The following is a 12,235-nucleotide window of genomic DNA, read 5'->3' on the forward strand; positions in this document are numbered from 1 at the left end:
ACAGGTTGGTGGCTCTGTCGCCACAAGCCGGGAGCTCTCTTCAGTGGTGGCTTCGGCCTCTCTCTCTGTCTCAGGGACACTCCTTCCTGACCCCGTCCTGGGTGATCCTCACCACGGATGCCAGTCTTTCCAGCTGGGGAGCAGTATTTCTCCACCACCGAGCACAGGGCATTTGGACTCCGTCCGAATCAGCCCTCTCGATCAATGTGCTGAAAATCAGAGCTGTGCTCCTAGCTCTCGTAGCCTTTCACCACCTGTTGGCGGGCAAGCACATTCGAGTCCAGTCAGACAACGCGACAGCAGTTGCCTACATCAATCACCAGGGCGGGACTCGCAGCCGCCTGGCAATGTTGGAGGTTCAGCGCATCCTTCAGTGGACGGAGGACTCAAAGTCCACCATATCCGCAGTCCATATCCCAGGCGTGGAAAACTGGGAGGCAGATTATCTCAGCCGTCAAACCGTGGACAGCGGCGAGTGGGCTCTGCATCAGGCAGTGTTCCGGTCGATCTGCCGCAAGTGGGGCACTCCGGAGGTGGATCTAATGGCATCTCCGCACAACAACAAGGTCCCGGTTTACGTGGCTCGCTCCCACGATCCTCAGGCCTTTGCAGCGGACGCGCTGGTTCAGGATTGGTCCCAGTTTCGTCTGGCTTACGTGTTTCCCCCTCTAGCTCTCTTGCCCAGAGTCCTGCGCAAGATCAGAATGGAGGGCCGTCGGGTCATACTCATCGCCCCAGACTGGCCCAGGCGAGCTTGGTACCCAGACCTGCTCCGTCTGTCCGTAGAGGTGCCGTGGCATCTCCCGGACCGCCCAGACCTTCTCTCTCAAGGTCCGTTTTTCCGCCAGAATTCTGCGGCTCTGATTGACGGCGTGGCTCTTGAGTCCTGGATCCTGACGGCTTCCGGCATTCCTCCCGAAGTCATCACTATGACTCGGGCTCGGAAGTCTTCCTCGGCAAAAATTTACCACAGGACTTGGAGAATTTTCCTGTCCTGGTGTCGTTCTTCCGGCCATGCTCCTTGGCCTTTTTCCTTGCCAACCATCCTGTCCTTTCTACAGTCCGGTCTGCAGCTAGGACTATCCCTCAATTCCATTAAGGGACAGGTCTCGGCTCTGTCAGTGTTGTTCCAGCGGCGTATCGCCCGACTGGCTCAGGTGCGCACCTTCATGCAGGGCGCATCTCACATCATTCCACCTTACCGGCGGCCTTTGGATCTCTGGGACCTTAATCTGGTCCTCACGGCTTTACAGAAACCCCCCTTTGATCCTCTTAGGGAAGTTTCTTTGTTTCGACTTTCACAGAAGGTCGTCTTTCTGGTGGCCATAACTTCTCTCAGGAGAGTCTCTGACTTGGCCGCGCTCTCTTCGGAGTCACCTTTTTTGGTTTTTCACCAAGACAAGGTAGTTCTCCGTCCGACTCTGGACTTTCTTCCGAAGGTGGTCTCTCCTTTCCACCTTAACCAGGACATTTCATTGCCTTCCTTTTGTCCGGCTCCTGTTCATCGCTTTGAGAAAGCGTTGCATACTTTAGATCTGGTGCGGGCGCTCCGGATCTGTGTGTCACGCACCGCTGCTCTTAGGCGGTGCACCTCTCTTTTTGTGCTGACCACAGGTCAGCGCAAGGGTCTCTCGGCTTCTAAACCGACCCTAGCTCGTTGGATTAGGTCGGCGATATCCGATGCCTACCAGTGTACTCAAGTGCCTCTCCCGCCGGGGATCAAGGCGCACTCTACCAGAGCTGTCGGTGCCTCTTGGGCTTTCAGGCACCAGGCTACGGCTCAGCAGGTTTGTCAGGCTGCCACTTGGTCTAGTCTGCACACCTTTTCAAAGCACTACCAAGTGCATGCTCATGCTTCGGCAGATGCGAGCTTGGGCAGACGCATCCTTCAGGCGGCTGTCGCCCATTTGTGAAGTTAGGTTTTGCCTACTTCTCAGTTTTCTGTTTATTCCCACCCATGGACTGCTTTGAGACCCATGGTCTGGGTCTCCCATAAGGAACGATGAAGAAAAAGAGAATTTTGTTTACTTACCGTAAATTCTTTTTCTTATAGTTCCGACATGGGAGACCCAGCACCCTCCCTGTTGCCTGTTGGTAGTTTTCTTGTTCCGTGTGTTTTCACCGGCTGTTGTTGTAGACAGAGGTTCCGGTTGTTCCGGGTTTTGCTGTCTCTACTTGTGGGTGAATGTCCTCCTTCAGCTTTTGCACTAAACTGGCTATATTTGGTTATCCAGGGGGTGTATATGCTCGGAGGGAGGAGCTACACTTTTTAGTGTAGTACTTTGTGTGTCCTCCGGAGGCAGAAGCTATACACTCATGGTCTGGGTCTCCCATGTCGGAACTATAAGAAAAAGAATTTACGGTAAGTAAACAAAATTCTCTCTCTTTTTCTCTCAACTCCCCCTTGCTCCAAGGCCGCCGCCTTCTCACAGGCCGTGGCAGCCTTGCAGGCCAACTGAGTAATTGTACCAGTTCCCGACCGGGAACGGTTCAGAGGTTTCTACTCAAATCTCTTCCTAGTTCCCAAAAAGGACGGTACCTTCCGGCCCATCCTGGATCTCAAGCTTCTCAACAAGCATGTTCAGGTGCGGCACTTTCGCATGGAGTCTCTGCGATCAGTCATTGCCTCAATGACCCAAGGGGATTTCCTGGCGTCCATCGACATCAGAGATGCCTATCTGCATGTGCCAATTGCAGTTTCACACCAGCGTTGGCTACGTTTTGCAATAGGAGAAGATCATTTCCAATTTGTGGCTCTCCCCTTCGGGTTAGCCACGGCCCCTCGGGTATTCACAAAGGTCATGGCAGCAGTGATTGCGGTTCTGCACCTCCAGGGGTTGGCAGTGATTCCTTACCTGGACGACCTTCTAGTCAAGGCTTCATCCAGCGCAGACTGTCAGCGGAGTGTCTCGCTCACTCTCGCCACTCTAGCCCAATTCGGGTGGCTTGTCAATCTTCCCAAATCCACTCTGACTCCGACCCAGAGTCTCACGTACCTAGGGATGCAGTTCGAGACTTTGCCGGCACTTGTGAAGTTGCCCTTAGTCAAACAGCAGTCACTCCAGCTAGCGGTGCGCTCTCTGCTGAGGCCCCGCCGTTATACCCTCAGGCGTCTGATTCAGGTGCTGGGTCAAATGGTGGTGTCAATGGAAGCTGTCCCCTTTGCCCAGTTCCATCTGCGCCCCCTGCAGCTGGACATTCTCCGCTGTTGGGACAAGCGGCCTTCCTCCTTACACAAGTTAATGGCTCTGTCGCCACGGACCAGGAGCTCCCTTCAGTGGTGGCTTCGGCCCCTCTCCCTGTCCCAAGGGCGCTCCTTTCTGGCCCCGTCCTGGGTGATTCTCACCACGGATGCCAGTCTATCCGGCTGGGGAGCGGTATGTCTCCACCACAGAGCGCAGGGCACTTGGACTCTGTCCGAGTCAGCCCTTTCAATCAATGTGCTGGAAACCAGAGCCGTGCTTCTAGCTCTCCTAGCTTTTCACCACCTGTTGGCGGGCAGGCACATTCGAGTCCAGTCAGACAACGCGACAGCGGTTGTCTACATCAATCACCAAGGCGGGACACGCAGCCGCCTGGCAATGTTGGAGGTACAACGCATCCTTCAATGGGTGGAAGACTCAAAGTCCACCATATCCGCAGTCCACATCCCAGGCGTGGAAAACTGGGAGGCAGATTATCTCGGCTGTCAAACCGTGGACGGTGGCGAGTGGTCCCTGCACCCGGCAGTGTTTCAGTCAATCTGCCGCAAATGGGGCACTCCGGACGTGGACCTAATGGCATCCCGTCACAACAACAAAGTTCCTGTTTACGTGGCTCGCTCCCACGATCCTCAGGCCTTCGCCGCGGACGCTCTGGTTCAAGACTGGTCCCAGTTTCGTCTGTCCTACGTGTTTTCCCCCTCTAGCTCTCTTGCCCAGAGTCCTGCGCAAGATCAGAATGGAGGGCCGTCGAGTCATCCTCATTGCACCGGACTGGCCCAGGCGAGCTTTGTATCCGGACCTGCTCCACCTGTCCGTAGAGATGGCGTGGCATCTCCCGGACCGTCCAGACCTACTATCGCAAGGTCCGTTTTTCTGCCCGAATTCTGCGGCTCTCAAATTGACGGCGTGGCTCTTGAGTCCTGGATTTTGATGGCTTCTGGTATTCCTCCAGAAGTCATCTCCACTATGACTTGGGCCCGTAAGTCTTCCTCCGCTAAGATGTATCACAGGACTTGGAAAATTTTCCTGTCCTGGTGTCGCTCTACCGGCCATCCTCCTTGGCCTTTCTCCTTGCCGACCCTTCTGTTTTTTCTACAGTCCGGTCTGCAGCTAGGACTGTCCCTCAACTCTCTCAAGGGACAAGTCTCAGCTCTGTCAGTTCTGTTCCAGCGGCGTCTCGCTCGGCTGGCTCAGGTCCGCACCTTCATGCAAGGCGCGTCTCACATCATTCCGCCTTATCGGCGGCCCTTGGATCCCTGGGACCTTAACTTGGTCCTCACGGTATTGCAGAAACCCCCTTTTGAGCCTCTTAGGGAGGTTTCTTTTGTATCGACTTTCTCAGAAAGTGGCCTTTCTGGTTGCCATAACTTCTCTCAGGAGAGTCTCTGATTTTGGCTGCGCTCTCTTCGGAGTCACCTTTTTTAGTTTTTCATCAAGACAAGGTGGTTCTCCGTCCGACTCCGGACTTTCTTCCTAAGGTGGTCTCTCCTTTCCACCTTAACCAGGACATTACCCTACCTTCCTTTTGTCCGGCTCCTGTTCATCGCTTTGAAAAAGTGCTGCATACTCTAGATCTGGTGCGTGCTCTCCGGATCTATGTGTCTCGCACCGTTGCGCTTAGGCGATGCACCTCTCTTTTTGTGCTAACCACAGGTCGGCGCAACGGCCTCCCTGCTTCTAAGCCGACCTTAGCCCGTTGGATTAGATCGACCATTTCGGACGCCTACCAGAGTACTCAGGTGCCTCCCCCGCCAGGGATCAAGGCACACTCGACCAGAGCTGTCGGTGCCTCTTGGGCTTTTAGGCACCAGGCTACGGCTCAACAAGTCTGTCAGGCTGCCACTTGGACTAGCCTGCATACATTCTCGAAGCACTACCAAGTGCATGCTCATGCTTCGGCAGATGCGAGCTTGGGCAGACGCATCCTTTAGGCGGCTGTCGCCCATTTTGTGAAGTTAGGTTCTGCCTACTTCTTAGTTTTTCTGTTTATTCCCACCTAGGGACTGCTTTGGAACGTCCCACGGTCTGGGTCTCCCAAAGGAACGATTTACTTACCGTAAATTCTTTTTCTTATAGTTCCGTATTGGGAGACCCAGCACCCTCCCTGTTGCCTGTTGGCAATTTCTTGTTCCGCATGTTATCACCGGCTGTTGTTGTGGACAGAGTCTCCGGTTGTTCCGGCTCTTGCTCTGTTCTACTTGTGGGTGGCTATTCTGCTTCAGCTTTTGCACTAAACTGGCTGGGACTGGCTCACCAGGGGGTGTATAAGCTCAGAGGGAGGAGCTACACTTTTAAGTGTAGTACTTTGTGTGTCCTCCGGAGGCAGAAGCTAAACACCCAAGGTCTGGGTCTCCCAATACGGAACTATAAGAAAAAAGAATTTACGGTAAGTAAACAAAATTCTCTTTTTTTTTTTTTTTCTATTTAAGAAATTGTCACTTCTTCACGTCACAAGTGGAAAGAAAATGTACAATACATCCAGTGTACAAGCCATCGCATCTCCAGATTCTCCATTTGACTTTGTTCCTCCAAAAGTAAGTGCTGCTTGTTTTCGTCAATCTCCATTATCAGTGAAGGTTGTCAATTTTTAATTAACTTTTTTTTTTAATTTTATTTATTTTTTTTTTCTTAGCCTAAAAACCTTCGCAGAACAACAGCCAGATCTGCCACAGTGGTTTTGGAAGATTTATTATCCGAATCTGAGGGATCTGAGGATGACTCGACTGACAGAAATTGGATCCCTAATCAAAATGTCAAACAGCCCAAAAAAGTGACCAATGGGGTGAGTGAGGAAAAAAATGGGACCCCCCCACCTGATCGAGTGCTTGGCAATACTTATTGTTTTTTTTTCTTTCCTGTTTTGTATGAATACTCTTCTGACTGTAAGTTACACCAGTGCACTTTAGTGAGCCGTCAGATTAGGATAGAAAGGGCCTGTGCGCTGGATTGTCCATTGTCGCCTAACTCAGGGGTCCGAAGTATGGCTTAGCATAGAATATATGGGACATGTGAGGTCTGATGACTGGCAATGTGAGTATGGAGACAAAAATTAAATCCACAATCGTTAGGTTTCACAATGATTTTTGGGGGCTGTGTTTCCATGCTGTAAGATCTCCTTTTAATAATGTGCAGAGGCTGTATATTGGTAATAATGCCAAGCTTGTGTCCTCTTTTCTCCTTATTCTAGTGCTCTTGTAAAGGGCGTTGTGGAAATAAACTATGCCGCTGTAGGAAAAATAAGCTGAATTGTTCTGATGACTGCTGCTGTGACTCCACCAAATGCCGGAATAGGGAAAACTTCTCGGTAAGTTTTGTTTTGTTTTTTTTTTTGTTTTTTTAGTTATTTTAATTTTTATTTTTTATTTTTTTTTATTTTTTTTTTAATTGTGGTTGGAATAAAAACTACACCACCTTAACCTTTTTAAGACAAAACTGAAGGTTGCGTTTACAGTACTGCCAAATCACTTTATTGTCGTGTGCTATGATTAGGGATAAATGGCTGTACCTTTTGACTAAAATTTGATTCTATCAAAATATTGTATATATCAAAATCATGATTCAAAACAAACCTCCCACGTACAGCTCCATTTATGAGGAAAAAAAAATAAAAGATGGCGAAGCAAACATATATTTTTTTTTTTTTATTTTTTTTTTTTTCCCCTCAAAGGTTTCTGAACATATCACTAGGCACAGGCGTCATCTACGCTGGATGAGGGCTCAGTGGGTTTTGATGCTTATCACCGACTCTAATCTTGAGCAGAGATGATCGTCTCCAACAATGTTGGAGACGTCAAGAAGCGTGGTAGACATCAGACGCTGTTGTCACCAGATGAGACTTTGGTCGTGGTGGTGTTAGTGTGGGCAGGTGTGTAGTCCATACCGACCTGCCCCACACTTGTGAATGGCACAATGACAAGCTCCTATTAGTATAATATTAATCCAGTCATTGTGCCTTTTAGACCGGTGTTGTTCATATAATGTCATCTTGATGGATGACGCTCCAGCTCATCGAGGTCACATTAAGGAATGGCTGCGGGACACTGGGGGACCTCAAATAAAGTAGCCTGCACTTTCTCCAGACCTAAATCCCATAGAAGACTTATGGGATCAGCTGAATCACTGTGTTGAGGCTGCACCTATTTACCCCAGAACCTCAATGACCTGAGGGAAGCCTTTCAAGAATAGTGAGATACCGTGCTTCAGCAGCAGACAATAACTCCACTTGTGAACAGCAGGAGATGTCATTGTAAAACTGTAATTTATGCTCAAGGCCACGGAAGTTATTCAGATACATTTTGGGGGGGGGTTATATCCGCCACTGTTGGCTTTTTTCAATAAAATGTTTGAGATGAGGCAATCACCTCATGCATGCATGTTTCTACTTAAACAGAGTCTGTTAGGGGATTTTGTAGTGCAATTCTATTTTCTTTAAATGGGGCTTAAGGAGAGCTTTCAGGATCAGTAAGTTTTATAGCTCTACCTTATCCTGTTATCTTGCTGTAAGCTCTGTGGAATTCAGTGTCTCCATGCTAATCAAATGTATGTAAATACAATTTATATATATTCCCTGTTTCCCCATATACCCCTATCCCCCAAACACCTTTCAGTATATTCACTATCACTGCTGAGAGGTGGGAAGGGGTATGGGAGGCAGCAGTGCAAGTTGAGTTCAGATTTACTATCACTGATGCCAGCACTGAGAGGTGAGAGAGGGGAGCAGTGAATATGCAGTTTGTATTTACGTATGATTGATAAATTCACACAGAATACAAGATAATGTACAGATATAAAAGTTACTGATCGGTTTCCTTAAGCCTGTTAATGATCACATTAGTATTGTACTACAAAATCACCTGACAGATTCCCTTTTCATGCCCTAATTTAATGATAAAATATCACTTTAGCATAAACTTCTTGTTTTACATAAATTTCACCCAAAAGCTAAGTATCCCTAAATGTTTGTAAGTAGTGAATACATTTTTAGGTTCCCCCCCCCCCCCCTTCATTTATTGTATTACAACATCTAAAACCTAGTTGCTTTAAGTTGGTCTGAAGTTGATGTTTTGTCTTCTGCCTCTCGTTATTGTTCCACAACACTCCATGTTGACTTTTATATTTCACACTTTAGAAGGATGATACAAATAGTGACGATCAGTCCCGGGAGTCTGAGAACTCGAAGATTGACTACTCTGGAGAGATAACATCTGGGAGCTCATTTTTCACGCCACTTTGTGTCACACCCACCAAGAAGGTATGACTGCGTGCTGCATATAGGTGTCTGCGCATTTGCACATTTTAAAGTGTGTGAATAGAATTCTATTTGTTAAATTGTAAATTGTTTTTTTTTTTTTTTTTAATCTGTTGTAGTGAATGTTATGGGGCTTCCCTCCTTTTTTCCTTTCCCTCAAGACCTTATTGGCGGTTAGGGTAAACATTAACACAATTCCTTTTAAAGCCCATAATGTAAATTAATGGGAAAAATTAACAACTTGGCTTTCTCCACCATCCACCATTGTCATTAAGGTATGATCCTTATGTTTGCTAACATTGACACATCCCCCCCCCCCCAACACAATGACTCCAGGAAAGTGACCATATGAGATTTAAAGCACCACTCGGCGGCTTTTTTTTTCTTTTTTTCAGCACTGGGGTGGAGCCTTTATCCTAAGCTAAGCCCCATGTCTTATACTCGTCCTCTGGCGTCTGCACCTTTTTTGGGCTGTCACTCCAGTCCCATGGCGCTATCTTGTGACTGTAATCTGACTGGATGTTGGAAGTTACATCACAAGCGCTCAATGCAAGTCTATGAGAGCCAGAACAAGGCTACCTCGCTACCTTATGGGGAGAGGGTTTAGGTGGATCTAGATATGTTGTGAGTGCACAGGAAAAAAAAAGTCAGAAATCTAAAAAATTTATGAATTTTATTTAGTATAACATATCTAAATATATTTTAAAAAAAAACAAGCAGGCAGTGTCAAGAACCAGGTATACGGGCACAGGTGGCAATGAAGGGTGGTAGGTATATGGCTGGATCCGTATCGAGCCTAAAAAGGGGGAGGAAAATAACTGTTAATTGACACTAGTTGTGATGGGAACGAGTAACTAGCAGACTAAAACAACCGGATGCCTACAGATGGAAAGGGTGTCAGCTTGAGGGAGATGACTCTCTGTACCTGTGTAAGGTAAAAGACACTAAGGACAGGTAATACACGGACCCTGTACACTACCAGCCAGTGGCTTCCTATCAACAACCCTGCCCTTCAGCTGTTGTTCAAGAGTACTTCCCATTAAACGACCAGCAGGGTGCGATTTTTTTTTTTTTTTTTTTTTTTATTTTTTTTTTCCCCTTTCAACAGTACATTCATACTTTTTTGTCGTACTACGCCTGGCCTGTCTGTTTCTCGAGCGCTAGTGTCCAAGTAATTTTAATAGAGATGTACTGAGTTGTGACCTCCGGCGCTCTTCATTACACACTAGAGCTGCTGGCAGGTAGCAAACCGGAGAAGACACTGGCGAGTGAGTATAAGACTGGGCAGGAGACTTGTATTTAAAGAGCCATTAGAGCGGTAAAGTAAAAACTGCGTGAATGGCTTTAAAGCATCTGAGAGCAGAGTCTGTTCTCAATATATTCTCTGCACTGCTGCTCTTGTAATGACTGAGGAGAGCAAAGAGTAGTAAAGGCAGCAGAGGACACTGCCAGCATTAGGACTAGAGATGGAAGTGTCCTCACTGCTGTTTGCTCTGATTGAACAGTGCCATCACGGCTCCAGTTTATTACTCATGATACTTGATGGTGGAGGAGGGTGGAGAATGCCTATCACGCACGAGACTAAAAATTCAACTACTTAGGAATCTACAAGGAAGTATACTGTAGGTATTCTATTTTAGACTTTGAAGTACTTGACAGGTCATGGTCATCCTAAATAAAAATTAGAAAATATACAAAACTTAGATTTTATATGCACTCTATAGAGTGGTCTTGTAGAACTGTAACATGTGGGTTGTTTCTGTAGGTTCTGCAGGAGATAAGTGATGTAGGCCAGGTGCTCACAATGAAACTACAGCGTAAACCAATCATTGTCCCTGGAGCCGCAGATGCGCAGGAGAACCAAACGTCAATACTGAAGAAAAAGAAGAAAGCCCTATGTAACAGCAACATCAGCTTCTTCTCTGGCTGCTCCTCAATCACCGAGGATGAGTGAAGGAAGCAGTCCTCATCACTGCGTTCTTTAGTGTACAGTTCTAATCGTCCTCTGCATAGGAGAAAGCCGGAACATTTAGGGGGAGGTGTACTGCATGTTTCTAGTATTATTTTTAGGCATAGTGAGCGCAAAGTCATGGGAAATAAGACTTGTAAATATTTACATGTATTTGTTTGTATTGTGTACGAGATGAGCAATATCACTCTAGTTTTAAATGCTAAAGATTATCCAGCTACAGGTCTGCAGCTGCCATGGTGCCTGAGGCTGGTGGTACTGCTACGTAATCAAGGCAGCGAGAAGGCATTAATGGAAAAAGTGTTCTGACTGGCAATGGGAACAGAAACTTGCAAGGGTATTAAAGGGCTCTCTGGAAGTCTTTAGCTATGTCAATTAAATGTGATTTTCTAAATAGGTGGTCTTACCTACACTACTGTCCGCTGAGGCACACTTGCTGCGCATGTATATCCACTTTCTATCTAAATTGGTGCTATGGCAGGGGAACCATGAGCATACATACAGATGTAGCAAACTGTTAACTTGGGGGGAGGAGCGCTCCAGATTATGGAAATGTTGGGGTCCCTGGAGACAGGTCCCATTTAATTGACATGCCATAAGGCAATATTGGCAATATTAGCCATGACCCTCAACGCCTCACTATTCAGTGCTACTTTGCAACACCATGTAAGGGAATGTTGGCGCGTTGCTGACATGAAAACTCGCTGGTTGAAATGCTACCCCATTCACTTTACGCTGCAACATAGCCACCAAAAGTGTGTGTGGTCACAATGTAGACCCAAACTCTCAGCCTCAAGGCCACTTTAAACTATTAACGTCTTAACCTTGACTTCAGGGGTGCAGGCCTTTTTCAGATTCTGCCATAACATTTTTTACTTCTGAGAAATCATTGTTTGGAGTCCCTGGCTATATTAATCTAAATTGTTTATTAAATTGTTTTTCTATTTGTAGCTTATTAATAAAATCAAATGCTCAAATGTTTCATTTCGGCACATGACTGTCAATAGACTTTACAAGGATCAGACTAGTAACCTGTTAACATGCTATTTAATAAATGCTATTTAATTATGATTTTAATTTGACTATTTGTGAGTAGGTGCTGAACTATTCAGTTATTTTTTATAATTCATTGACTAGAAAATGAACATGTTAACATTCAAGAACTGTTCAAGGGAACCTGTCGGGTGTAATATGTTCCCATAACCACAATAAGTACGGGGCGCATAGTGCTAATCCCTGCTTAACCGTCCCCATATACACTAGCATAGAGATCTTTTAGAAAAGTATTTGTACAGGTGTGTGTGTGTGTGTGTGTGTGTGTGTGTGTGTGTGTGTGTGTGTGTGTGTGTGTGTGTGTGTGTGTGTTAAATTTGTCGCAATCTGACGCTTCCCATAGACTTGTACTCTATCTCTCTATAGCTCTATCTGTCTATCTCTTCACCTCAGACATCAGACTGAGAATCAGGACTGGAGCAGAATATTTGCTTGGTAATCTCATAGGGCAAGAAAGACAGCCAGCCACCATGTCTCCAGGGAATAGCTGAATGGTAATATTGCTGCCTTTGGCGTGTGGTACATGGATTTGATTCCAGTAGTGGAAGATAAAAATAAATTTCTGACGCCTCATTGGGGGACACAGGACCATGGGTGTTATGCTGCTTATCCATAGGAGGACACAAAGATGTTAGCTCCTCCCCTGCAGTATACAGACCCCGGGCCCAGCCATGCTACTTCAGTTTTAGCTTAGTGTCTATAGGAGGCACATCTCTGCAGACTACTGCAGCAAGAATATTTTGTTTTTAGAGGGCGACTGTT

General features: G+C 46.8%; 1 protein-coding gene across 2 annotated transcripts in view; it reads left to right on the top strand.

Annotated features, from left to right (window-relative positions):
- KIF4A (kinesin family member 4A) overlaps positions 1-11,497 on the top strand; it is a 187,289-nt gene extending 175,792 nt beyond the window's left edge. For both annotated transcript variants that reach the window (XM_075324006.1, XM_075324007.1), the window contains 5 exons: positions 5,633-5,737; positions 5,836-5,985; positions 6,391-6,507; positions 8,332-8,454; positions 10,217-11,497. In XM_075324006.1, the coding sequence (XP_075180121.1) occupies positions 5,633-5,737; positions 5,836-5,985; positions 6,391-6,507; positions 8,332-8,454; positions 10,217-10,405 (684 nt within the window). In that variant the 3' untranslated portion in view covers positions 10,406-11,497. The remainder of the gene's footprint in view (positions 1-5,632; positions 5,738-5,835; positions 5,986-6,390; positions 6,508-8,331; positions 8,455-10,216) is intronic.
- The last annotated feature ends 738 nt before the right edge of the window (positions 11,498-12,235 follow it).

Source organism: Anomaloglossus baeobatrachus, chromosome 9, assembly GCF_048569485.1.
Source record: "Anomaloglossus baeobatrachus isolate aAnoBae1 chromosome 9, aAnoBae1.hap1, whole genome shotgun sequence".
Classification (NCBI taxonomy): domain Eukaryota; kingdom Metazoa; phylum Chordata; class Amphibia; order Anura; family Aromobatidae; genus Anomaloglossus; species Anomaloglossus baeobatrachus.